At 41.9% G+C, this 27,907-nt stretch overlaps 1 protein-coding gene across 7 annotated transcripts; it reads left to right on the top strand.

The window, feature by feature from the left end:
• The first annotated feature begins 1,743 nt into the window (after positions 1 to 1,743).
• On the top strand, positions 1,744 to 25,892 carry LOC6528106 (trissin receptor). Of its 7 annotated transcripts, none has more exons than XM_015198980.3 (11): positions 1,744 to 1,888; positions 2,651 to 2,955; positions 13,981 to 14,643; positions 17,192 to 17,336; positions 19,029 to 19,188; positions 19,769 to 19,969; positions 20,482 to 20,847; positions 21,934 to 21,948; positions 22,044 to 22,315; positions 25,190 to 25,409; positions 25,509 to 25,892. In XM_015198980.3, the coding sequence occupies exons 3-11, from the start codon at positions 14,013 to 14,015 to the stop codon at positions 25,557 to 25,559; spliced, it is 2,061 nt and encodes a 686-aa protein (XP_015054466.1). In that variant the 5' UTR covers positions 1,744 to 1,888; positions 2,651 to 2,955; positions 13,981 to 14,012; the 3' UTR covers positions 25,560 to 25,892. The 7 variants fall into 7 exon arrangements, with proteins under 7 accessions (XP_015054466.1, XP_015054464.1, XP_015054463.1 ...); XM_015198978.3 differs by having other exon boundaries at positions 1,748 to 2,108; XM_015198977.3 differs by having other exon boundaries at positions 1,748 to 2,193.
• Positions 25,893 to 27,907: the final 2,015 nt, after the last annotated feature.

Below are 27,907 nucleotides of genomic sequence, written 5' to 3'. Positions count from 1 at the left end.
AATTAATTGCCTCCTATGAGCGACTATTTAATCTGCTTAGCTTCTCCAGCGTATTTGGCCAACCGCATTGATGATATGTATATGTTTGCCTACTGCTGAGCCAAAATCAATTAATTTCAATAGAATTGTGACGGGATAAGGAGGGTAAGTGTTTGTTGGACTCTTTGCCGAGTTGGAGACAATTGATTAAAATTGCTATGCCATACATCATGCTGCGACTCAAATTAAATTTACATTCAAAGTCTTTGGCAGCATTAAATCTCTCTTTTGCCCACTCCATTTTGAGCGATTCTTTGGCAAGCTGTAAGCTCAAAGTACACATACTTAATTTATTTGCGAAAAGCTCGCCGACCACAATTCAATTCTTTCAGTTCCCAAGTACTGACCGCACCCATGTGCTGCCACCGACTTATGACTACTTTTCCACTTGAACTTGGCGAAGGTTTTCGCTTTGCCAAGAACGGAAATGTTCAAAGCTGGAAGGGGAGATCCGCGAAGCCATCGGAAAATGTTGAAAAATCAAATTGCATTGGGATTGGTGAGTCCTTCAGTGCCACCATCCAAATAACATATTTTCGAGGTAGCTTTGCGGCTTACACTCGGGCAAAGACTAGCTAATTCCGAGGAAATCAAACTTTAAATATTCCGACTTGGCAGCTCAGCCAAACGTCCTTAGAAGATGGGGTTACATCGCGGGGGAGTTTGCAACCAGATACGCCTTCTAAGATTGATTTTTGTTGGGAAACTCACTAATGCACGCAAAGCTTTTCAAACAGCAGCCACTCTCGCAGTTTTCCGCAGCACACAAGGTGCAAGTTTTCCCGCCTTGTTAAATTTGTATACTACGAGTATTTGGGATTCAGCAGCAGGCACGTGCATAATGCTTATCCGTTTGAAGAATGCGGGGAAGTGGTTACTTGTACAACTTTGACACTTCTGAACAATTGGCATATTAATATCAGCAGGACTTGTCGTTACGTATTCAATAAATAGGTAGGTTTTATTCAATAAAAATTAGCTGTTAATTAGCTGCTAAATTTCTAGGGACCAACGATTTAAATAAAGTTTTTGGATCCTTGCCATCCAATATCTATTCAGTATCTATATACGGAATGTAACGACTTTGGGTTCCTTTATATTCAAATACACTTTTATTAAATTTAAGTCTAGAAATGCCAGCCAATTGTTAACTCTAAATGCGCTTCACAGCACTTGTTGTCAAGATCCTCAAATTCAGTTCGCTCAAATTGCGCCATAATTTGAATTGAACGAATGAATTCTATTTATAAGCGTAGCTCACAGAATATGCTTCCTTAAAATTAGAAATTATAGTAAGTTCGCACCCGTGCTGAATGATAAGTTTACTTTGACTTTCCCATTGCAGGGGGCAATCAAATGAAATTTGAAACCAAATATCACACAAAAATGGTCTTCCCAATTCAGAGCGCCTGCGCGGTGAGAAATGATGCCGAATGCCAGCCAAAAACAGCCGGCAAAATGCGCGCCAATGTCGGAAAAACAGAAAAAACTGCAGTGGCAACCACAACGACAACAACTTTGCCACTAGTTCAAGTTCAATGCAACAACAACAGCCAAAAGCACGTGACGCACAAGTGGAAATGCAAAGGCCTGCACAGACAGCGCAGCTTGGCTAACAGCGCTGTTAACTTGGCCAGCAGGCGCTGTCGACTGCCGCCGCATTCGGACGCCTTTCGTGTTGGCCCGCTTCTGGGAAACGAGCCGTCGTCAGAATGTCGCGGCATCTCAAACGAATCGGACGCGAAATGCCAAAATCGAGCGGGAACTCGGACCCAGAACGCCGAGTGATATTTGAATAATATTTCACTCGTTTTCGAACTGAACAAGCGGAATATCCGCTCGTGGTTGTGTAAGTTCGCCGAATGCGCGGATTCGACAGGAGCGCGATTTCTGAAATATTTATGATACTGTCAGTGCGAGTTAGTAAATTGTGAAAAGCTGCAGCGGGTTTTCGAAAGATTAAGGATCTCAAAAGTGAAATGTTTTCAGTTGTTGAACAGTTTATTTCGTCCGACGGACTACGCGAAAATCGTATTGTAACGGAAAATATACCGGGAATACAATAAAATGTAAAATAAACCTGAAAAACGATTCAAATTAAAACCTTAATGCTCGGCTATATTCGAAATAATTACACTTTTCATGTATTTAAAAGTGTGTAAATATGAAAGTAAACTTATTTGATTTTAACTATGAAAGCTGTTGATAGAAACCCTCATGATCAAAAAATCATTTCAAAATTGTGTTATTTAAGATAAACAAATTTTCAACATTTACTGATTTTACCCTGTCTTAAGTTTAAAAACTTTCACGGAATACGGTTTTGCTCCAATTGTATAGATTTAATGCACTTGCAAATTGAAAAACTAAAATCAGCCTTTGCTTAAATGCCTAACTTACACATACGAATTATTACAAAGGAAGCATGAAGCTTTTTGCAAAAATTATATCTACTGAGAATACTGAATTATTTTTAGAAGTGAACCACATTCGCCGAGCTAATTGGAAATAATAAAATAATTTTAGGCACTAAACGATTGTGAAAACCGAAGGTCATTTTTACAACATGCTGGATTCGCAATGAGTAAATACAAATTTTTGTTAATTTCAGCGCTACACTAAATAAGCGAAGCATTAACGGAAAAACAATATTTTCAAACGCTATAAGAAATTCGGTTGTAAAATATCTGTGAGGAACCCAAAAGAAATGTAACCCGAAAGTATCCGCACATCGGAGTCTTAGTATTATAGACTTTTCCACTAGGCAGTGATTGAATTTGTGATTTTCGGCTAAAAACCTGGCTAATCCATTTGCCAGCTTTCTTAAAAACGAATTCCAGCGAAATCTTGAAGCACTTTACCGGAAAGATAGTAGCTAATACTAAGAAGGATATACTTTCCGATATTCAAACGCAGGTAAGAAAGTTTTAGATTAATATTTAATACTGGATAATTAATACGGATTATCCGACAATTCAACCTCAACGATGGGAAGATTGCCGCATAATCATCTGAAATTCGACTTTCCGCACGTGGAAGACAAAAAATGTGAGTTTTCCCACGCAATCCTGAAGTGAACAAACAAAAGTGATGGCAGCGTGTCGCAGGTGTGCCTTAGACCATTTAATTCGGATTGCGTCTTTGTTTTTCTGGTTTATTTGTGATTTTGATTTGCGTGTGCGTGTCTCGATTAACAAATGGCAGATTTGTGTTTGCACAGGTCCTTGCCTATATCTCCCCATCACCATCAAGCCAAAAGCTACTCGTACAATCAGACAGACTGGGGTTCATTAAGATACCTTTTGAAAAATGTGTTGACACGAGCCTTGTGATTACACATATGCACATGTTGTCCTCCACTCACAGCGTTTTCCCCACAGGATTAAATTAAGTATGTCCGCAATGAAGTACGGTTTTCGTAAATTATTGACTTATATGGTTTTATGGCCAAAAGCTTGAGCTGAAACATAAAAACTTTATTCTAGTCAGAAAAGAAAATTTAAAACCATAAGCTTGCTTTGCAGCCAGAAACAAACTACTTTTAAGGCCCTGTATAACGTTGTTCTTTTTGTTCCGTGATAAATTTTATTACGGTCACAAAAGAGATTTGAGTTTTGCTTTAGAGATATTTTCATGCCGCAAAGACAAATGACAAAGCGAATAAAAATCTGGGATTAAATTTGGAGCTGATTTAGTTTTTGAAAGAATTTCCAACCAATTCACATCAGTAGTTTGCAACACAGCACTTAATTAAAACTCTTTCAGTTTAACGCTTACAGTTTTAGTGTGATAATGCAAAAGCAAAGCACTCAGTGACATTGATTTATTTCACACTTAGAAATCGAAGTTCAAGACTCGAATCACTTGGTTTTTAGATTTGGGCATCATGGAAATCGCCTGCAACCACCACCCACCCACAAGTGGCAAAAACTAAATGAAGCGCAAATGACAAACATTGCCAACTGAACTATGAAGGTGTGAGATTGCCTCTTTTGCGCTGCGGGTCCTTTTTCCTGCCACTTTCTGTTGACGACAGGATGCTCGAAATTCAAATACCCACAGCAACATCGAATTAATTTAGGTCTGCGCCATCCAACCGTTTATTGGAATTTCGGCTTTTGCGAGGCGAACGCAAATTAATTTAATTATTTTGGATAAATTTATGAGAGTATAATCAGTTAATTTGTTTCGGCTCTATAGTAGTCAAAAGCTTTTACCGCTGCGTTGGTTTTACGATTTTTAAAAACCATTCAAAACTAATTAAAAACAGTCGGCTACAGAACAGCGCAATTTAATGGATTCCACTTAAAAGTGCAAGTACTTGTTGCAACTCCAAAAAGGTAAACATATGAAATGTGTGGGGTTTTTTAGTGAAAAATGTACACAGAGTGTATTAAAACTACTCTTTAGTATTTGCACTAAATACGTTTTAAATTAATGAGCCATGGCTGATTAATTAAATGACAAAGAGCATGGAACCAATCTAGGAGAAATGAGAAAGAAGAATGGAATGCGAAAGGTGGACTTTTATAAATATTTTACAAGTCACATTTTTCTTGTGCCCTGTGACAATTTGCTTCGATTTCAATACATATACTTCCTGTTCTTCAAGCTCGATTTTATAGGGCAATTTTGAAAAATAAAGCTTAGGCGGTGAACGTGAAGGTAATCTGACAATTTATGCCTCGCTGCTTACGACTTTCGTACATATGAGTTTTCTTTGCTTCGGTTGGCGGTAACTTTACGTTACGAGCCTGAATTTCACCCCTTCTTCCATCGCGATGCATCGAGCAAACCTTACATATTTTGTAGCATACTTTTTGGCACTTTTGGGGAAATATGAAAACTCATACGTAAAGCGCTGTATTTTGTTTTATTGTTTTAATTTAGGGCGTAAACCAAAAAATTCACATTGTAAAGTTAGTGGAAATCCGATATCAGAACATTTTCCTTCAGCCACGAAAAATTTATTTTCCTCCATGTTTCAACATTGCTTGAAAAAGCCCACCAAACTTAAAAATTATTTGCTTTATTTACGGTTTAAAGACCTACCATTTATCATATCTACTGGTCTGGGGTCAAACTTTCCTCAGTTGGCCCTGTTTACATAATGACCCAAATAAACATGTTTGTTGTTCTTAAGCGGCCCACAGTGGAGTACATTTTTAGAGTCCTATGTACCGAGCTCGACTTTTTGCCTAGCGCATATTAATGGGCGATTTGTCTGTGGCCCAGAGATATATGGGTCTTTCCTAAGTAGCCTGTATAGGGAGGCATACATATGTACCTGATTAAAAGTGGCTAAATCCAGTCAAGTCTTGTATTTTATTGCATTTGCGTGGGTTCAGACTAGACCATGTTAAAATTTAAAGTTGATTGTTGAGCAAACTTAGGCGTTGTTCTTTTAAAGTAAATCGTTTGAACGAACATTTCTTGGTCGAATTCAGCAGGATTTCTCAGAGGAATTAGATATTTTGGGGAGTGGGCACACACTTTGATTTGAAATGTATCCTTAAAAGGTCATGACTGTCATTTTAAGCTTTTACGCAATCTCATTGCTATGATTCATAATCGATAGGCAATAGGAATGCATTTAAGTTTCCGAATAGATATTAATTATAAACGATACTAGTGGCACTTAAGAAAAGTATTTATCTATGTTTTTTTGTCTAAAAATTAAATATTATAAAACTGTTTAAATATATATAAATGATATTTGCTCACCATGCAAGCATATTCAATTGAAATGTATGAGTCACGGGTATCCAATAGTCGAGGCACTCGAACCCATCGCTCGCTCATGTTTCGTGTATTATTTACACAACAATCATCGGGGAATTGGAGCCAGTTTTTAGCCAGGGTCAAGTCGATTGGAGTGACCTTCGTGGTGAAAAGCAGAAAATAACCATTTCGACGACACCTCGTGCTGGGCTTGGACTTTCAACTTGGCCAGGAGACAGGAGACAACAACCACGTCATTTTGGGCCAAGTTGGTCCCGGCTGTGGAGGGAGACGTCATGCAATCCTGTGGCTTCCACAATGTAATTTGCGCAATGCATTCATTAAGCATTTGCTCCTTCTTGACGCTTGGCGCAATTTTAAACTCATTTGCATGGAAAGCTGACTCTTTGCCTGCTGCCGAGGATAATTAGGTACCAAACTCCTAATGCCGTCAGTCGGTGGCGAATTTTGTTGTGTTCTTCATACAGCCACCACACACAAATTTATGCTAACGAACTGAAACAACAGGCAAGCGGCGAAACCGCAATCTCGTTTGCGAAAGGAAAAGCTAAACTTCGGCCCATATACATGGCTGTGGTAACTATAAAAGGGTCAGGTTAGATCACGACAAAAATGGGCATTATTTCCCTGTTACCACCAACAAAAAAGGTGAGCACTTTGGGGCGGGCTAAATAAGCTGGGCTATAAACCACAACAAACGTCAAAATAATTTCCGCCTTCACAACTTGACGACGCCGTGACGTAGTTGTTATAGTTTCAAAATGCTGGAAAACACATAGGTGAAACAGGAAAAGTGGTAGGGAAATTGTTGCCGACGGAAGTTGTCTTAGTGGCCCGAAAAGAGATGCAAAACTTTGTTAGCGAATCAAAACTTTTGAAGCTATAAATTCGCGATGATTAGCTTCTGAAACTAAGTGAGCCTGTGACTTTTACCCTCTTTGGTTGAAGGATGAGATTTATCTAAGAGTTTAATATGACGAAGTAACCAAACCATTTTTACTGAACTGACTTTCAGACTGGCGAGAAAAATGCCTGAAATTTATAACAATTACTGTACAATGTTACTGAAAACAGAAAAACCGATTGATTTATTTCATTACCAGTAGTTATGAGGCTAACGTTTTCAGTTTGCATGTGATGCAGTTTCAGGGCAATAAATCAATTAATACCACTCACAATGAATTGATTATTTCGCTCTTCTTTCACGTGCTTCTATTTCATTTGGCAATCCGACACAATAAATCCGTACTTACCCAGTAAAACCTGAATGCCACAACAGACATCACAGACCGAAACACAGGACTGCGAATCAAGTGATTTTAAATTGAACGAGGTCCAATGGCCATGGGAATTTTGTGGAAAACAAAACCCATTTTGTCAAGAGAGCATTCTATGCCATACAATGGTTGGCAAGTGGGCGGCAAGAGCAAATAAAAATGGGTTAACCTGGACGATGGTTAAAATGTTTTGGATTTTCTGTCGAGGTGCAATTGTTTCGATTACAAACCAGACGTTTTAGCCCATGCATTTCGTATGGAAACTGTCCGATTATCGAAGGGGCTTAGTGAAAAAGGTCGGAATTGTGATGTACGAGCATTTTTTATACTCTTTCCAAGAGCTCACAGTTTTCCGTACTCAGTGTCGCCTCTTTAATAAAAATATACGTTTAAGAGGAGATGAATCTTAGCCCACTTCGTCTTTCCCCAATTTCTAAATGTGGCTAACGGCTGGCTATTAATTTCGATGCTCTTATGCAAGCTCATAAATTGCCGACTTGAGGGGAAGCAGAGCAAACATAAAGTACTACAGCTACATGGACAACATAAACTCGGCGAGTAAATCACATTTTTCGTTTGTGTGTTTGCATTTCGATGGCATAAATTAAATTTAACGTGCGCCAGCAATGTCAGCCCCTAAGTGGGTGATGCTCAGACAAAATCAATTTTCACCATCGAGTTTTACCTGCACTTTCAGCGAAATGCCATGAAGACATGAAGATGGCGCTTAACTGACAAACTTACGAGCCCCATTCCCAAGCGTTTGCCAGTATGCGTCCATGGGCGCTGGAAGGGTGGTAGGGGGGATGGGGGGATGGGGGGACGGGGGGAGCTGGTTAAAGGATCTTTGCCGCAAGGACAAATGATTATGAGCGCCAGATAGCGCGGCGTACACAAAATGCCATTTGAAAAGACGCGCCGCGCCGCCTTGGGGCATATCTTCACCTCCTGGTGAAGCCTGGGCTTAAATGCCAGATGGGGCTTACTTGCTCTGAAACCTTAATAGATTTTCGACACGGGTATGGACTGCTTGATACGCTTTAAAGTCATTTATCAGAGAAGTGTGAAAAGTGAATCCCAACTAGAAGGGCCGTGTTTAGTAGTGTATCTCCTTTAGACGTATAAAGTCATACAATTTCTGTGTTGCAACAAACATACTTTCCGGAAACTCTCGAAGGATTCGCATCTGCCCGCCAACCGAGCACACTTTGCAGTATTTGAAATGTAATAAGGTTCTTGAATTTCAAATGAGTACGCCACAAGTTGCGCAATTTGGCGGAAAGTTTCGTGTTTCGTGTTTCTGGTCGGGGTAATCCGCTATTAATTGAATCAAATGCCGAAACTTGGCTTATCACCTAACCCTGCCAGCCAGGAGTCGTGTGAAAAACTTGTCAAACGCCGTGGACGTGACGCTGCTCCATGGCATTTGCTGAAAGGAATATCGAAAGTTTGGGCAAATGTGAAAAGGTTGACTTTAAGTCATGTGACTGCGGCTGCCAAATGCCAATCACATGATGCCGTGCAGCCAGAAGTTGGCCTTTCTCACTTTATTACATCGTTGTCTGCGCGAGTGTGTGATTTTCCTGAACCAGCGAATTAAATTGATTGGGCTAATTGGTTGCCCGGTTGCCAATGTGATCGGTGTAAGTTGCAGGACTGGCAAATTTATTCCAAACTGCTTTCTGGACCATCGTGTCTTTATGACTTTCGGCGCGTCGAGCTTGGCACATGTTGCGTATTGTGTTTTCTTCGATTAGTGGGCCGTCTGACGGGCCAGACGGCATATAAAATAATGAATGACCGAGAGCAGTTTCAGTATTGGTCTTGTTATTCGCAAGTGCTTGATTAATTTTGCAGCGAAAAGTTTTCCGCCCCACCACCACTCACACCAGCAGCTGTCTGGCCTTCATAATTATAATGTAATATTTATGGGGCTGCCTGCAGCCGACCATCCTGACCGACACTTGAGTATGATGAATGTCCTCAACATATTTTCAAGGCCCGCCCAGGCCATTGTTTCAATTCGTATCTTTAGTTGTGGTCTTGCCTAATTAATGAGCTCTAGGCCTCCCCGAGCACTCACTTTCCACGTACAGGACCTCCTTGGCAACATCACAATACACTTGAGCCCCGAGCCCCGAGCCTCTACATCCTGCGCCTTCGAAATGGCAGCTCGCAAGTGTCGTTGCCTCGGGGAATTCGCCTGCTGCCTTCCCTTTATGTTGGCTGTCACATTAGGACTCGTTTAAAGGCGAGTCAGGCAGAGTTGTGGGAATGTTTGGCCATAAATGGAAAGTGCCTATTATTTTTCAATTCTGCGAAATGGAATTGCATTCACCATTATTTTCGGTTACTCCTTGCTTGAGCTTAAATATTCGATAATGGTATTGTAGCGGTTAGATTCGACATTTCTGTGTGGTGATTGGCTTCCAATCTGGACTTAAATCTGAAGTTTTAGCCTTAAGATCAACAAGCGATTTTACCTTAGGGTGGTTTTAATATTTGCTCATAAAATTAAGTTATACAATGTTTCACTGAAAAACATTTTCAGACTTCCTCTTTAAAAATATCCCTCACTTATGTCTTCTTTATTTATCTTGTTTTCCCAAGGAAATGAAACTGATTTGTAAATTCGGTCAGTAGAGCAACGTTGCACAGGTTTGATTTTAGGTCAAGTTGCAACCATGAGGCCTTCATTTGGGCCTTCTACATAATCGGATCGCATGTTGCTCTCCCTTTTGATTGCGTATATAATAGGCAATAGCAGTTTTGAGGCCAGTTTCGGGTTTGCGGTTTTCAAATGTTAGCATTTCTATTTCGACTGAAAATGAAACGGAATCCAGAAGGGTTTTTCTGGGGCCGCAAACGTTTGAAATTGATTTGTGCCGGAGATTGGAGCAGGAGTGGCTCGTTGTAAAAGCTTATCCGGGTCCCAAATGGCAACCAGCCAGTTTTTGGTTTGGCCAGTGAAAACTTCGAATTTTTTTTAATAAATTTTAAAGGCCCTTCGAATGGTGTTCATTTTCCCGCCGCGAAATCCCAGGGCTTAGTCCTTCGCGCATATCGCTGTCAGTTCCGGCCTCCGACCTCCGCCCACCAATTTTCTCACGTTTGTCTCGCGCCCACAAGCACGTCATATATGTACACCCAGAAATTCCCCAGAGCCAAAAGTTGGCTCCATTCTGAATCGAATTTTCCAGTGGGCAATTTTCGGCTGGGAAAGTTGGTGCTCCAACTGCCGCGAGCAGGCGCCGAAAACTTTGCATAATCTTCGACCAGTCCGTCCGAAAACTCCTCCCCATATCCGCAATACTTGGCGGCGACTGTCATAAATTATTCGGTGTCGATGCAAAGGAGTCTGCAGGCAGGATGGAAGGATAGCAGGATGGAAGGATGCAGGATGGCAGGATTTAAGTCTTGAGTTAAATGCAAATTTAAAGAAAATTGTCGCAAGAAGGCCATTTCCAAATGCCAATTGCCAATTGCCGTTTAAGCCGTTTTTCATTTCGCTATCCGAGCCACATTAATTTCCCATGCCCCATAAATATGCAACTTGAGCATCTCGTGCTGCACTGTTGTTGCACCAATTGGCCACCCGTCGCGATGCCGCCATTCGAGCCAATTTTGTCAGCTAAATTGGCTTCCAATAACGTGGTCCACGCCAAAAGTCCTGTCCTCCGCCAGCCAGACCCCCAATACCATTCTCTGCTGCCCGCTAAACAAACAATAGTCCCAGTTCCCATTACATATTTTTGGCCAACACAATGGCTCGGCGAGTCAAAGGACAAAAGGTGACCAAGGTTGCGGTGCGCACATTCACGGCCATCAGAGCAACCAGAGCGTGGCAGCAAATCGTGAAAACGCATTTCTCCTGCGCCACCTTGCAGCAGGTGTCGCGTTGCACAAGTGTTGGCCCCGGAAACTGTGGGTCTCCATGCCCCAGACCCTGAAACGTATCTAAAATAGGAATGCATGTACGAGTTTGTAGGTTGGTTTTGCTTTAAAGGTACGTGTACTAATCCAAGCGGTGAATAAATAAAAAGGCAGGAAATAAGAAAAAAGTTACAAATAAATGTACTATTTTAGCAACATAGCAAGGGAATACCAAACTCTTTAAATAGTAGGTAACTTGTTTATATTCTTGATTTATATTGCAGCCGTGTTATCCTAGACTTCCGTTCCTCCGTCCGTTAGTCTGTCCGTTCAGTTGCTTGTCCGTATAACCGACGAGACTTTTACATAATTTGGATCAACCAACCCAATTTTCCTTGCCTAGACCGTCACAGGAGAAATAACAATATAATATAACAAATATATAACAAATATAATATATAATCATGGTGCAATGCGGTTGGTGTTTATTTCTAACAAACAAAATAAGGGTAACAAACCAATTAAACTATATCGATGCATGTGGTGCGGAATTCTACAACGTAGCTACGCAGAGCTGGACAGATTTTTAATGGGGCATGATAATAATAACAAGCGAGGAACGTGCAAAACTAATTTCTCAGCTTGGCCTGCCAAAAATTTAATATTTTTTAGGAGCATAATTTAGTGCCGTCCTGAGAGCCTCTTCCATTTTGCCACTCAACTAGTCGCCCCAGTTCCTTTCAGCAGTGCTCACAGTTCTCGCATTTGTGGCGCATGGGAAAGTGCCGACGCTGTGGGAAGGCATTTTTCACTTGGTTCTTGTCGGCACACTCAATTACCACCTAATGTCCTGACTTGAGCGCAATTTACGCAAACATTCGGATGCGGATTGGGTGGGAAAGTGGTTGGCTAGGAAAAAAGATAGGAAAATGGGGACCGAATTCCAATTGCAACAGCCTCAGACAACTGAGTGCAACATGAATTCGCATTCTGCAATTTCGGCTGCTGTTGCTCTGCCCACAAAACGGGGAAATAATATTTTTCCGCAATTTGCTCGCTATGTGAGCAAGTTGTAATGACTTTTCTTTTTGCGTTTTGTTTTCTGTCTTCAGAAGCAATATACAACATTTCTTTGGTGTTTTAAGTTCTGTTTATACTTTTCATTTGCTCTGCTGACATTGATATTTAACCAAACCGTTTCGACCTTAAATTAAACTCAGAATGCAACAAAAATGTAGGATTTTGAATCTTATTTAGGGCTTTTCACTAAGCATTGCATTCGTATTTAGATTACTTGCCAAAAATCAAGTGCTTAATCTTAACAATCAGAGAACACTGTTACTTCTAATGAATGGTAGGGTAAGAATCCCCTGGGCAATTGAACAAAGCCAAAAAGGAAGCTTCCATTGCACTAGCTGCTGGTTTTTAATTAAATCAGTATCAAGGAAATCAATTTAGAAGCAGACTACCCGGCAAACGTCGCTTTTCATTTGTCTCCGGCTTACGGCTCCTTAGCGGCTCCAAGTACCCAGTCGCAGTCGAACTCAAAGCCACTTGCCTCATTAGAGCTCCAAACAATTTCCGTATTTCCGTTCCGGAAGTCGTCAGCAGCGCGGCATACCCTTCGCACTTCAGACTTTCTTATTTAACGAACTATTTGCTACTATTTTCTTAAAAGGCGTTTAAAATGCAGTCGGCGAGGAGTCAATTGTAAATTCTGTCAAGTAAAGTAAGGAATTTACAGTGCAATTCCTGCTTAATGTCTTTAGTTCTAGGACTTCGATGTGTTTGTTTATACTAAGCTGGCATTCAAGTATTCTGGCAAGTTCCTTGACAATGAACAGTATCTCTAGTGTAATAGAATATTTGCCTCTAGTTAACTCACAATATTGCAGTTACTGATGCAGTAACTGATATCAAAAGGGGTTCAAATTGAGAGGAATCATTACGTAATTCTACTCAATAAGTGATACATGCTAAAACTTTTTTCTAGCCTCCAGCTTAGTATCTTTGAAGGCCTTAAAGATTACTTTAAAGTTCGCCTTGAAGCTCCACATAAAAGTTTCATGTTCGCTTTATAACATTTTAACTTTATAACCATTTTCTGCGGAGCAAACGGGCATGTGATACTCGTTAAATGTTGCAGATTCTCTAGACTCTCTTCTCTTCCGTTGATTATCCCAATGGATTTTAGTGGATTTCCTTTAAATTATGCATGCATGATACCCCTTAAAGCGTCTGTAAGGATGGGCACATAAGAATCCAGTGTGTTAATTACTTGACAGTCTTTATGTTGGCGCATGTTTGATGTAGTGAGTTTGCATACGAGTGTCTATTAATTAGAGCACGTACACGAGCCCAGAGAGCAATAATCAAAGATGCAAACGGAGGAGCAGGGAGGAGGTGCTGAATGTTATGATATTGCCAACTGCACTCGCGTAATTAGCAACAAAGCGTTGTGCATATTAAAAATAGCAAAGTGCCAGCCACCAGATAGATACATACATATATACAAATATTGGATGGAATGAGCAGTGATTGCGTGCGTGGCAAATGGAAAAGCATAATTTTCCTTTTTTGACTACTGCCTGTGTCGTGGCATTGGCAGACAAATGTTTTAATTATGTTCGCTATTAAAGGCGGCTTAATTAAAATGTCCACTCAAACAGCTATTGCGATAAGTATCCGTGGACTTGTGTAGGCGGCTATGAGATTTTCAGGTGGCTCACGTTTAATTGCCGTAGGACATAAGAGACGTGACTCAGTCGTTAATGAACTAAACCTGCCCGTTGAAGTATACATCAAAAGGACACCGTGTGCATAGGCTTTGAAAGTGGACTACGAACCATTAATGCTAATAGCTAATGTTTGAAAATGAGTTAGCTTTAGGAACTAGAAATAAGATTTAACTGAAGAAAACTACAAAAATGTTATCACAACTGACTGGTAGATGCTTAAAGGAAAAACAGACAAGAACTAACGAACTTAAGGAAGTACAGACAAGAACTAACTAAATTCCATCGCACTCTTTTGTGTTTTGTCCTTGCAGCTGCGTCTTTTATTGGCGGCCACACGCACAAAATGATTATGACGATGATGCAGACAGCAAGGTCCTGGTCCTGGCAACAGGATTCGGAAGTGGAGAAGCGAAAACAACATAAGCAGCGATGGCGACCTGATGGGGCACACATATCAGCGGCTTACGACCTCAACAGTGATAATGACGACGGCCACCGCAGGGTGGTGCATAATCAAAACAACGGCAGTCCAAACAGCTCGCCAAATCAGAGCACTTCCGCCTTCCGACAGCGGCAACCGCACCACCCACCCACCACCAGCAGACAACAGCAGCTTCGGTCACCCCGGTCGTCCTGCTCCGTAACCCACTTCTCCGGCCGGACAACGCTGCCCATCCTGCTCGCCGTGCTCTCCGCTTCCGCGCTGACAGCCTCCGCCAATGTCACCAGCACCATCAGTCCGCCCATCAACGGCAGCAGCACCGATTACATCCTGCTCTACGGCGACCCCACCACATCCATCGTGCCCGCCCTGACCACCGGACTCTCTCTCTCGGGGGACGGAAGTGGTGCGGTCATCGAGGACGAGGACGCGGAGGATGCGGAGAAGGCCAGCGAGTACATCTTTGATCGCACCGATGTGCGCATAATATTCATCACCCTCTACACACTGGTGTTTTGCTGCTGCTTCTTTGGTGAGTAAACTGGAATTTATTTTGGCCTAATAACTGAAATGATTTAAGTGCGGAATTATTGATTCGGAAACCCGTCAGCTATGTACACAAAATTTAGTCATAACTTTAATCTAATTAAGAGATAATAATTGATAATGATGTTCGACAATATTTTTCTGTGTGCAGGCTGCTGCGTTCACTTACAGCGTTTTTCCTGTGCAACATATATACACAAGATTTATAGTTCTCATACGCATTAATCAGAGCAGAGCTCGAAGTTATGTTTGATTGTGCAGCATGTAGCATGAGGGACGATGGGGCACAAAGGCCTACCGAAACGCACGTGAAGCACACATGAAAGTAAAGAAAAGATGGCCTGGCCGACCGTTTGCGGCGCCCCAGGGACATTTTTCTGGGTCGACCAGGATGTGCAAACTTACTGCTGACTTGCCAATTACTCAATGCCCTGCTGTTCGGCTTATGCTGTGTTTCTGTCCAGTCTGCCTAGTATTCAAGTACTTTGAGAGCTTTTGCATTTACTGTGTAGTCAGTAAAAAATTCAGGAAAATCCTAATGGTTGTGTTGCAAGCATAGAGAGCGTAGTTATCAACTAGTGAGGAATTTTAATGTGATATTTCTGTGACTAATTGCATTGATTTAATTATAGCTGAGTATATAGCGGAATATAGTTGAACATTCCAAATGCTTTAACAACACACTTAACTGCGAGATATCGATCCAGTTTCAAGCCCATATTCCATTGATGTGGAATAAATTCAGCAGACTTTCTTCTACAACACAACGTACAACACTCATACGCCCCATGTGACGCATTATAATGAAAACATTTTATTGATAGCGCCCATTAGGCCATTTGCAATTTGTTTCTGCAACTCTTAATTGCAGACACACATAACAACGGGATGTCCTTTAACCTTGCGTCTTATCTGGGTCCGGGTTTGGGTCCGAGTCCGGATGGTTAGAATCAATTACGTAGCTCGTTCGATTGGGCTTTTGCGGGTGTTGGCCAATCTCGGCCATCGTCAGTTGTAGGCTTTATTACCCGCAGTGACACCAGCATGCACAATAAAGCAGTGGAACATGTGTACTCGCCATTCCGAATGGCGACTAAACGCCGCCCACCGGACACAGACATGGGCGTGGCCGGCCATTGTGCGGACAATTGCAAAGTGTAAGCAACTCGGTTGGTTTCACTGGCGCCCGGAATGTGGGCGTAAACGATGTGGGTGGGCGCAAGGACGCCCAGCTCCACACTCGCCCACAAAATTTACATGGGTCAGTCACGTTTAAAGCTTCTGTTTGTATGCTTCTTTGTTGCCGTCACTTGAACGGGATACCTTATTGTCACATTCAAATGGAAGTGGGAATGCATGGATGGCAGTTACCTTGGGAATGGGCGAACAATATCATAACAGTTGACAGAGGTGAACTCAACTCGTATTCTTTAGTTAAAATGGCAGTTTAAGTTGCACTTCAAGAACTTACCATCAGTGGTCAACCAATCGTCTAATTTCTTCCTTTTCTTTGGAATGGTAATTAGATAAATGTGTATTGAAGATGGCACAGGGTTTTTAATGCGCTGTCTGTGTGTAACTAATTCAATAATACTACAAAATCGAATAATAAAAGTGTGCTTTTCTCTAATTATAAATGTATATACATATATGACAATGTAGCGGAATCCACCGCTGAAACTCTGAAATGTTCTCATGCTGTTTCCTTTCCTTTGTATCGAGTTTCAGAGCACGGCTTGTAGTGTTGCACGTTTTTGGTATTTTTTGGCAGCCCTGTCTTGTTTTCCATTTTCCTTTTTTGTACTCCCATTTCCTGTCACCCTGCCCGGTGTAATTAAAAAAGTTTTTCCCGACATTTGCTTGCCATGTGAGGCTGCAAAAACCATTGCGTTACATTGTGGACCATACGATTGTAAAATATATTTTAAGTGAAATACGAATTGCAGACCCAACCATAACTATAAGACTTTTGTGATAATATTTAACTTTTAATTGTAACTTTGGAAAAGTCAATGTTTTCTTTTCCTGAATTGGGCAATTAAAAGAGCAGCTGGTACATTATGCAAGGCAAAAACTTAATTGCACTGCACGAATTTCCGTTTGTTTTATTATTATTATTCTAAATATCTTATTGTATTATTATACCTTAACAATAAATGGTTATACGCATGTTAATTAAATTCTTAAAGCTAATAAATTTGTATGCACTCGTCTACTATTGATTTTCATATACGATTTAAACCATACAAGTGCAGAATTATTATGTATACGTAATAAATATTAGTACGTGGATTATTGGCTAGTTGTAGTAACTAACATTTTTATTAAAGAGCATATTTAATTAAGCGAAACTTGCAAATACCCCTATATTTGTGAGAAAATGCGGGCTAATTTATTTTGCATTAGCAATTTCAGTTAGATCCGTGCTAAGTTCGTAAATCTCTAAAGTGCATTTGTGACCACAGTCCAATTAAACGCTTGCACGGAAATCTCTTTCTTCTAATTCCGCAATGTTATTTTTGTGAATTTTCCAGGTAACCTCCTTGTTATTTTGGTGGTCACATTATCGCGACGACTTCGCTCAATAACAAACTTTTTCCTGGCCAACTTGGCGTTCGCCGACTTCTGTGTGGGACTCTTTTGCGTGATGCAGAATCTGTCCATCTATCTGATAGAAAGGTGAGTGTGAGTGAAAGTTGGCAAAAACAACATTATTTCAGTATTAAATTAACGTTTCATTATGCACGAGTGGAGCTGCACGATTCTTGGAATATATAAGAAGAATACGTGAACCAACTTTACTATTAAGTTGCAAATTGTTTTAAATGTCAGTTTTTATGCACATTAAAAATGTAACGTAGCTAAAGAAATGCTATATTATTAAATTCAAGAGTGTGAAAAAATGCACTGAATTCATTAAAATAGGTTAAAAATAAAGAACAAAATTAATGTAGTTTTTTAGTTAGTAGAATATTAAATTCCTGTTTTGCTGGCCTGTTTATTTATTTATTTCTCAAAAGTAGTATTTGCCTGAAATGGCGTCACACTTCTGGGTGCATATGTGCATTGAAAACAATACTCCACAAAAGTTTCAACTTTCAGCCGTGAAATATTTACGCCGCCTGTCACATAAAGGAAACTAAAACTCCACAGGCGTCACTTTCACTTCAGTATTATATCCCAACGCCCCGCTTTCACTCCAATCACTTTTATTTGCATTGTGTTTCCTTAACTTTCCCAAAAACACGTCGCGTTCAGAAAAAAGGGCACACATGTGAAGCGCGGAGTGCTGTTTGAAAATTCAACCGAAGAAGCCTTTTTCACATTTTCAGCAGAAGATAGAAATAGCACGGCAGTTAAAAAAGATTGAATATGCAGAAGATTGAATATGCACGGTAATTTAAAAAGTATTTTGACAATGTGTTCCGCTTACAGTTCTTTTATAATTTAAAATAAATAAATATTGCTTTATGAAAAGAAATTAGTGTGATGATTGTATAATTTGTGTTTAATTGAAAATATTGTTATATACATTAAAGTTAAATACATTAAAAAAAAAGTAATTATCTATCTCATTAGAATTCTTACCAATTATGTTTTTAATTATAACCATTCATAATGATTTATTTGCATTCCTGAAATTGGTTTGCATATTTCCCATTTTGATTTGAAATATGCTTTTTGCGCCCAAAAAAACGAAATTATTGAGATGACCAATCTGTGTGTGGCATAATTTGATCTAAATTATGCGCACAACTTGACGCCCACCAGAAATCATATGCAAAGTGAGATGAGATTACGAGAAAGCATAATTTATGTATTTATAAATTATTTGTGGGTCTTATGGCTGAGAGTGACAATTTAATTTTATGATTATAAACTGTACACCATTAAAGTCGTTGTGCCAAACTTTTGGGTTTATTATGTTTAGCAAGGATTAGTCCTTTTTAAAGAGAGAAATTGGATCACCAAGCAGATGCGAAATCTTTTTAAGAAACGCATTATCCAAAATCTTGGCGACAACCTTCAGGATTATTGTGTATATTACAGTATTATTGGCCACATTTAAACGCATGGGCGCCGTGCAGAAGAAATTACGTGGCATTGCTAATAACGAGGCACAAATACGCTTTTCGAATGTAATTTCAGCCGAAATGGTAATAAAAAGGAAAAAGCTTTGCGCCCCATAAAATACTAAAGACACCTTAATGTCGCATTAGTTTATCGGGCGTGTGTCATAACATTTAATGTGGCTGGTGCTAAATTTGGCTCAGACTTTTAGAGCCAAAGCCAAGTGGCTGCTCTTTAAAGACCGAAACTTTTCTCCATAAACAATTATTAATTCTGCAGCGTGTGTCTGTGTCCTTTCAGCTGGGTCTTCGGCGAGTTCCTCTGCCGCATGTACCAGTTTGTCCACTCCCTGAGCTACACGGCCTCCATTTTCATCCTGGTTGTCATCTGCATGGAGCGCTACTTTGCCATTGTGCATCCCATTACCTGCAAACAGATCCTAACTGCCGCTCGTCTGAGGGTAAGTACTATCCATATACTACTATTATCTCATATTCATGGCCAGACATTCCTAAGTATTCATTTTAAAAGAGGGATATATACATTCTCTTTTATTCATTTTCCAATTTGATGGGTCAAAAGCGGACGAGACCCGTTTATGTATTGTTTTTGAGACATTTTTGCAACTTTGATAACTTCATTTGAATACAATTTGCAAGCTAATGAAACTTATTAGGCCCAGCCCGGAGAGTCATGCAAATTAACCGGCAGAACAGACTCGAAAGGCTTAATAAGCCGTGGGCATAACTTTGTGGTTGTGGAAAACTTTTCCGCCCTCGGAAAGGGGGGCACCCAAAGGGTGAACCACATAGCTCGCTTGTTTCACAGAGTCAGACGAAAAAAAAAATGTGTTTCGGTAATGACGATTGTGCTAATTAAACTACAAGAGACATAAAGACAACGAAATGGGCCATCCATTAACATGCAAATTCAGTGTGTTTATTCGCAATTTAACAAATTGTTTGCGTGTTTGCCAGCACCGAGTAGACAAAACAAAACAAAACAAAACAAAACGAAACGTCAATGCGTGTTTTTTGCAGATGGTCATTGTCACAGTTTGGATTACATCGGCAGTTTACTCCACGCCCAAGTTTGTTTTCAGCAAGACCATTAAGAACATCCACACGCAGGACGGCCAGGAGGAGGAGATTTGTGTCCTGGACCGCGAGATGTTCAACTCGAAGCTGCTGGACATGATCAACTTCGTGCTCCTCTACGTTATGCCTCTGCTGGTGATGACGGTAGGTATACAAATGATAGTAAATAATTATGTTTTGCTAATGTCTGGAAATCATTTTGATGAATTTATTGGCAATCTAAAATTGTTTTCTAGTCACGTAACATAGCCTTGCACTGACATTAATTAATAAACCAGTAAAATCTTTGATTAAGAAGGAACAAATATCTTATCTTAAAGTGATTAATTATATCAAAGATAACTATAGGTCATATTTCTTTCTCATGAGACAAAACTGAAATAGTTTTGGGTTGACAACTTGTTCTGCAATGAAATTTGAATAATGAAATTAACGAAGACAACGAATAAGTTAGTTGCAATATATACGCAATGCAGAAATGGCAATTGCTTTGTGATGATTTTCAGTATGAAGTGAAGGAATTTAAGCAAAGTGTGGATTTTCTTTTAACTTGCGAGCAGAAGACAAGAGACAAGAATTGCAAGGCACTTCGCTTAAAATCGCCACTTGCGATGAAATTTGAATAATGAAATTAACGAACCCCATTTGCATTGCAGGTGCTGTACAGCAAAATCGCCATCGCCTTGTGGCGCAGTTCACGCGGCCTCACGCCGCATGTGGTGCAGCATCAGCAGCAGCAGCCGCAGCAGGCATCCTGCCAGGACATCGGCATGGGTATGCACAACAGCATGTACCACCACCACCAGCACCACCATCACCATCACCACCCGCACCACCAGCTGCCATCGGCGGCCTCCTCGGCAGGATCCGTTCCCCTGGCGGGAGTGGGTTTGGGTGGAGTTGGAGGTGGTGGGGGCGGTCCTGGTCCGTCACTCGCTTCCGGCGGCAGCAGCACCACGTCCTTGTCCCGCAAACAGAGCAGTAAATATGAGAAGCGCGGCGTCAGCATCACGGAGAGCCAGGTGAGCTATCGGGAAAACACTGCATCCGCAAGGTAGGCGGAAAAATGGCAGGTTTCGAACGGAGCCTAACCGTGGCAATAAACCGAAAGTGGAGTCGAACCTTTGTTTCCTAATTGGCCGGAACGGCTTTAACTTCGATTGAGTCCCGCACGTGCTGGGTGGTAAATAATGTTCCTTGAAAATCACATCGCCATTCGACCACTAATTTATTAGATACACCATTTGCCGGCCCGGCCAAGTTCGCAGTCGTAAAAACTTTCCCCGGAGCTTTCGCTCGCGCTTCGCTTTTGCTAGGGCCAAGTGGCACGGTCCTCGGAGCAGGTGTCAATTCACATTAAGGCCAACGCAGACCTTGCCACAAACTCTGCCACCGATGTGACACCTGGTGTGGAGAGGTATGGAGTGGTGGAAGTAACTACCGCCACATGGCGAAACTGCAAGTGAGAGGAAGTGAGGGGCGAAAGTTATGGCAAAAGTGTTTTTTCCATTATTGGTGGCCAGACAGCGGGTTCAATTGGTCGGGTGCACCATGGCGTATTTCTTATTTTCAAGCTTGACAGCAGCTTTGCCACAAAACTGGCGCACACACATCATTGTTCTTGATCAGCATCGCCAGCTCACTTTGCCAATAAAAGCCGGCGGATAAAAATCGAGAATTTGTGACACGATGACATATGGAAAAGTTGTGCAGCTGCCACAGCTTGAAAATTGGAAACCAGTAAAGGCAAAGCCTTTGAATTTTTAATTTCCATCGAAGTATCAAATGTCAAGAGCACTGGTTCGATTCTGGCATGTTTTCCATTAAATGCTTAAATGCCGTCAAATGGTAGGGCACTGCCGCAAAAAGTCAGAAAGTCTGGAAAGAAATACTACGAGTACAGCGGAAACACCTCGATAAAACTTTTACATAACTTTTGGTTCGCTATTCGTTAACTTACGACCCCGATATCCACAGATAACAGCCTAACTATCTTTGTGTTGAACTCTTTTCTCTTTCTACCTTTCGTTTGATCAATAAAACTCTTTAATCCCCCTCTACTAACCCCCCCAATTATAACAATCACACACAACCACAACACAAATTAGCTCGATAATTGCAAGGTAGGTCGAAGTCGAATATCAAAATCGATATGATAATGCTCGAACAACTGCTGCGGCCACAGACCTAATGCCATTACACCTGTTAATCCGCACAGGTGTCCCTGGAGGCCGATCGTCCCATTGTCAGTGCCTGCCGCAAGACGAGCTTCTACCACCACGGCCATGGCCACGCCCACCACCAGCGGGCGGGCAACTCCTCGGTGGCCGGCGGCGGCGGCGGGGGCGTGGCTGGAGCCACCCACATGTCCCACTCGTCCAGCAACGTCCTACGCGCCCGGCGCGGCGTCGTCCGCATGCTGATAATATTCGTGCTGACATTCGCCCTCTGCAATCTGCCCTATCATGCCCGCAAAATGTGGCAGTACTGGTGAGTAGCACCTCCGCCCACCTTCACATTCCAATCCGAAGTTGAGTCCCAATCCCAACCCGAATCCCAATCCCCGGCCCATACCGCAAGCCATTCATCAGCCCACACGAACTGAGTGTAAACAATATTTTATGGTATATTGCACCGGGAATCGGCGGCAATTTGCATAGTCGTTGGACGTGGGACGTTGGACGGGAAATTAACATCTGCGAATGACCAGATAAGCCCTAGATGGCTTCCTGCTGCTATGAAGGCTGGTAAACAATTAAGTCATCAATGGGCAGCTGGAGCTGTAGCCAGCTTTGCCTTTGGCCTAAATGATTTGAAAGCGGTCTTCCGTTTTCCAATCCAATTTCGTCCTACGTCAGACGCCCAAAGACGCCAGGTTCGCTTTCTTCGGTCGCTAAACAAAAGTCCGATTTAGCCAGCCCTTTGGCTATCAGTTCCGCTTCCGGTGGAGCACTTTCCAATGGGTGGATCGCTTTGGATTTGGGCACTTTGGTTTTTCCGGCTGGGAGGAGAGGAAGGTTCTCGTGGGCGGAAAACTTGATAAGTGAGTGGGCGGTGGGAGTGTTGTTTGCAATGGAGGGACGAGCTAAATTGAGGAGGAGTTAATTGCTCCCTGGGTGGAGTTTAAAACGTGCACTTAAGCTGCTGACTACTGTAAATTGGAAATAAATTAAATGCCACAGAAATGTCCTTTAAGCGAAAGTCGAAACACAAAAGATAGATTAAAGATGGGAAATGCCATCAAGCGTGTGAAGCAATTGCCATTGGCAATTGTTGGCACGTAGGAGAAATGTTTTTATTGAAATTAGGTTTTACTTACACAACCCCTTTTAAGTAAATTATAAATGGAAAAGCATTTACATGTCGAATATAATGTTTATTACGCTTTGAGAGGCAAGTGGCAGTTATAGCATTAGTTAAAATTTCGAATTACTGAAATATATATCGATCGCTGTTTCTCATTAGTGCAAATTGCAGGTGCAATTTTGTAACAACGTGTAAGAAAATACTTGGCTGCCGTTTCGCAACGTTGCACTTTTGGCAGACGCAACGAAAATGTTTTTGAATTTTGTTCGAGCACTCAATTTGCACAAATGTAAAACGAATGGCGGGCACATAAATATAAATAATATCTGGCCAAATACATCCCACGTTCCCACTTCTGCTGCAATGCCATAATTGAGATTTATGTCTAGCCCGACTGGGCAGCGAGTTCACTTGTTTACTTGTCTGAACTTTCGGCTTTCATTTATTTGAAGAATCGTATGCCCTGGGATATTGATATTGTTAGCTGTTTGCACAACTCGGAATAACCAGTGAAAAACTGCAAAAAATCGAGACAAATATTTTCGTTAAATCAACCCTTGTTTTTGCATATCTGAAATGTTTTGAAGAAAACGAATCCCATTTTCGTGTCACGAGGACAGCGCAAATCAGATGGAAAATCTAGCGATCCAATGGCCACATTATCATACGGCTGTTATTGCCACACAAAGCGGGCACGTCCGGGTAATTGCCACGCGAGCTTACATTTCCCGGCAACTGCAATGCGTAGGGTTAACAAGGTTGGGAGTCATGGGGTGCCACGTTTTCATTATTAGCCCACAAAACCCCCTTGTCTCCCGCCAGTCCGCCGATAAGGATAACGATGTCAACTGCCAGCAGCTGGCAACTGCGACTCATTAGACGGGATATGCAGCACATTGCGTCTACAAATGGCCACCCAGAGTTTGGCTCTTCATTTCGTAGTGACATTTGAATTTGGCTCGGAGCTGGGCCTTTGCCAACGGTTGCCAAGAGCCACTTTAGTTCTCAAGGAGCGGCTAAAGCAAAGCAAAGGCCATTCAAGTGGCCCAATCAGTTGGCCAACTCTTTTCGCGGACTGAGCCACTTGCAAGTGCATGGCGGCAACTACAGGACAATTTGACAGTTGCTCCAAAGTTCGCCTTGTCCAAAGTACAAAAAAAAGGAAAGGAAGATGAGGATGCAGAAGGTGGGAATACCTACCTCTCTTCGTTAAATATTGTTCTGCATGGCAAGTTGCGGGCAAAGTTTATGTTGCATACTTGCAGGCGGCGAGAAACTTTGCTCCTGCCCAAATTCCCCAATCCATTAGGCAACTTTTCGAGCCCTTTTTGCTCCCAGTTGGCCAAAAACAATACTGCCAAGAGCAGCTTAATCACCTGGACATTCAAGTGGACAAAAGTCAGCACCTTCCTAGGCCACTCGTTGGATACTTGAACTGTTACACAGGAAGAAATTATGGAAGTGCCAATGAAACTACTAGTACATCAAAAGTACCTAAAAGCTCATATTTTAGTGCAAAAGTGGTTCAAAAACATTCCAATAAATAGCATAAACTCATAAGTGTACAGCAGTAAATAATTATATGATGTGTGCTCAAATTAGATAGCTTTTTCAGTGTATAAGTCAACGGATGACTTCTAAATTAAAAGAGCTGCATTCCCTGTGCAGATTTGAATTGGGTGTCTCTCTAATTAAATATATAGTCCACAGTGTGACACTTTATTTCTTGCATAATTAATGGTTTCACTAGCGTAGTTTGGCTCATGAATTTATTAGGGGAAACACAAACTTGTCGTATGGAAAACCGTTTGAGGCAGCAGAATGAATTGGAATTGCGCAAACTTTGCACCGGCCAAGTTTTGCGTTGGATGGCTCTAAAATTGTAATCTACTGGGGGACAACCCCACAGAACCCAGAAGTCAGTTCAATGGGGAGTGTTTATCCAACAGATGCTGATTTGCATACACGCAGAGCACACATTGTGCCGAACATAATATATATATATGTATATATATATATATAGAACAGATAGTTATTTTCATGTATATGCATTTGCAGGTCACGTTCGTATCGCGGTGATTCCAATTTTAATGCGCTGCTAACACCGCTCACCTTTCTGGTCACGTACTTCAATTCGGGCGTAAATCCCCTTCTCTACGCCTTCCTCAGTCGCAATTTTCGGAAGGGCATGAAGGAGCTGCTGCTCTGCTCCTGGAAGAAGGGCAAGGGCAAGTCATCCTCCAACTCCTCGATGCACCACAAGCGCAAGGCGCTGCAGGTGAGTACTCTCACCCAGAACATGGAACCTGGTAACTGGTACCTGGCACCAGGCACCTACCATTAGACCCGTAAACAGTCCGCCGTTCCCTCGCCGTAGACCCACTCGCTGCCCACGGACACCACCCACATCGGGAACGAGCAGCTATGATGGCCACGCGGCTGGAGGAGGCCCCTCAAGCTCTTCGGGCGCCGCTCTTAGGACCCCCAGCCCATCGAAGGATGGACCCACTTCCGGTCCGTTAGCTAGTACTTCATTGTGATCTTGGAAGCCAGCCTATCGCTCGGATCGAGTCGGCGGCCAAAGCGGAACTGGTGTCAAGTTGTATTGATAGAGTAAGCCAATTCTTAAGATAAAACCAATTAACTTATATGCAGCTCCTGGAGCATTGCTCTCAAGTTCTTAGTGTAAGCATATGATTTAGTGCGAGTCGGCATAAATAAATAAATGAAGCAGCAAGGTTCATTACTGCTTGCAAAAATATATTTCAGTCTCCATTTCCATAGCCAAATTCAATTGCAATTTCAAATACTAGAATTGGTTGCAGCTATTCCGCAATAACGTCATGCAGTTTGGTCGCCACCGAGTGCGTCCGCAATTTATGTACCATATCTTTATAGACCTGACTTGCGATATCTGATGACAGGGGTTTTATGGTCAGCCAGAGAACACGCTCCGTTGCGGCTGCCAAAAAAACAAAAAATATGTGGCACTCACAGGAGGCGGCTGCATTAAAAGTGGTCGAATTTTTTGCTTAGCACTGCAATTTGTTGTCAGACTCGCAGACTCGTAAGTCAAATGGGAAAAACGCTGCAGTAAATTCTCGAGAGAAAAACTCAATTAACTGGATGGTCTGACGTTGGCGCAAATTAAAAACCAAAAATCTGTGTAAAAATCTCTTGAAACTCGTTGTTTGTTTGCGATTCTTTTCTTTTTTCTTCCGCTTCTCCACAATGCTTTGTAATGCAAAGAGCGTTGCAAAAACTGTGTCAAACTATTTCTGCAAAAGGACCTCAAAGGAGTGAGGACTTCGCCTTTGATTGGCCGCGTTTTTATTCATAAACTTTGTCTTTTGTAAATGGCGTTCGATATGCTGCCGTTAAAAATGGTGCAATGTTGCTTTAGTCAGGTAAGGAATACTTGGGTACGCTGGTAATTTGTTTGGTATTTGAATGGGTAGAATAAACAATAATTATATATAATAAATCATATTGTTTTTAATTCAATTACCATTTTATTTGTAACCAAAAACCTGCTCAAATGGCTCATAATTCCAGCTAGACAGGCGGAAAATCTCTCCTAACCAGCTGATAAACCATGGCAAACTGTTTATCGAGCCCGGGGCGTAATTGATCGGAATCCAAATCCCTGGAGCTGATGTGGAGTAATTTATGCAATGGCTTTTTAATTAAAAAGCCGGCCAGCTTAACTCATTGACACTAAACTTGCTATTTGAATAGGCCAGCATGGCAGCTCCCAGGGGAAGTGGAAAGGCAGTCATAATTTCCCAGAAGCTGTGGAAATTAATTTGCTGTGTTTGAGCCGTTGACACAAGCTCGGAGCGTCGAATGGATTACGAATCGGCGAAGTGAAAAGTTGCGTCCGTCGCCGAAGTCAAGTGCAACAAAGCCCCGGGCGACGTGGAGGACGCCAAGGAGGAGTTGGAGGATTCGAGGAGAACATGTGCTTGGGTGGGATCCATGGACTGGGACTGGAACTGGGACGGGAATGTCCACTAATCCGATTAGTTGTGCAAAAATAACAGTTTGACCGGGGGGACGGCGAAAAGCGTGTACAAATTTACCTAACGGCTTATGGCAATTAGTCGAACGAGTTACACGTTGCAACTTTGATTCGGCTTTGTGCGAGTTTCCGTTGCGTGGGTGATTAGACAAGCGGCCGTGGCCAGAACTAAGCTATTTTTATGCGACTCGCTTTTAGCCCGGCTTTCAATCTTGCACAAACACAAAACTTTGCGCATATCCCAGCCATTTGGGAAAGTTTTGCACTCAGCCACGAGCCCAATCCCACCAAGAAGTTAGGTGGCAAGTGCCAACTGGCAAGTGGCAAGTTTCTCCAACAAGTGGAGAGCATTGGATTTGTCTGAACAACTCGGGATTGGACAACTGCCGACGGCAAGAGCAGGGCTCCCTCTGTGTGTGTGTGATTGTGCTTTCGAAATTAATTTGAATGAAATATATTGAGTGTAATGCGAAAGACAAATACAAGTTGCAGCAACTTTTCATTCTTTGGCCAAGAGTGATTGCATCTCGGCCTGCAGGCCCGACCGAATGCAAAATACTCGTAAACTTGCCCGATGCCATCACCTGATGGATCTGCCTGCTGCTCGCTTCTGATTCCCTGGTGAGGCATTTTTTCCTTCCCAATTCTTTTCCAATTTTTATTTCTCTTTTTTCGAACAGTCTCCATTTTGGTAGGATGGCAGTTGGGGGGCGGTCAACTTACTGAACTGCCCATACGGCAGTCTGGACAGGCTC

Source organism: Drosophila yakuba, chromosome 2L, assembly GCF_016746365.2.
Source record: "Drosophila yakuba strain Tai18E2 chromosome 2L, Prin_Dyak_Tai18E2_2.1, whole genome shotgun sequence".
In the NCBI taxonomy this organism is placed as follows: Eukaryota; Metazoa; Arthropoda; class Insecta; order Diptera; family Drosophilidae; genus Drosophila; species Drosophila yakuba.
Note: the sequence above shows the minus strand (reverse complement) of the source record. Positions and strands in the feature narration are given on the sequence as shown.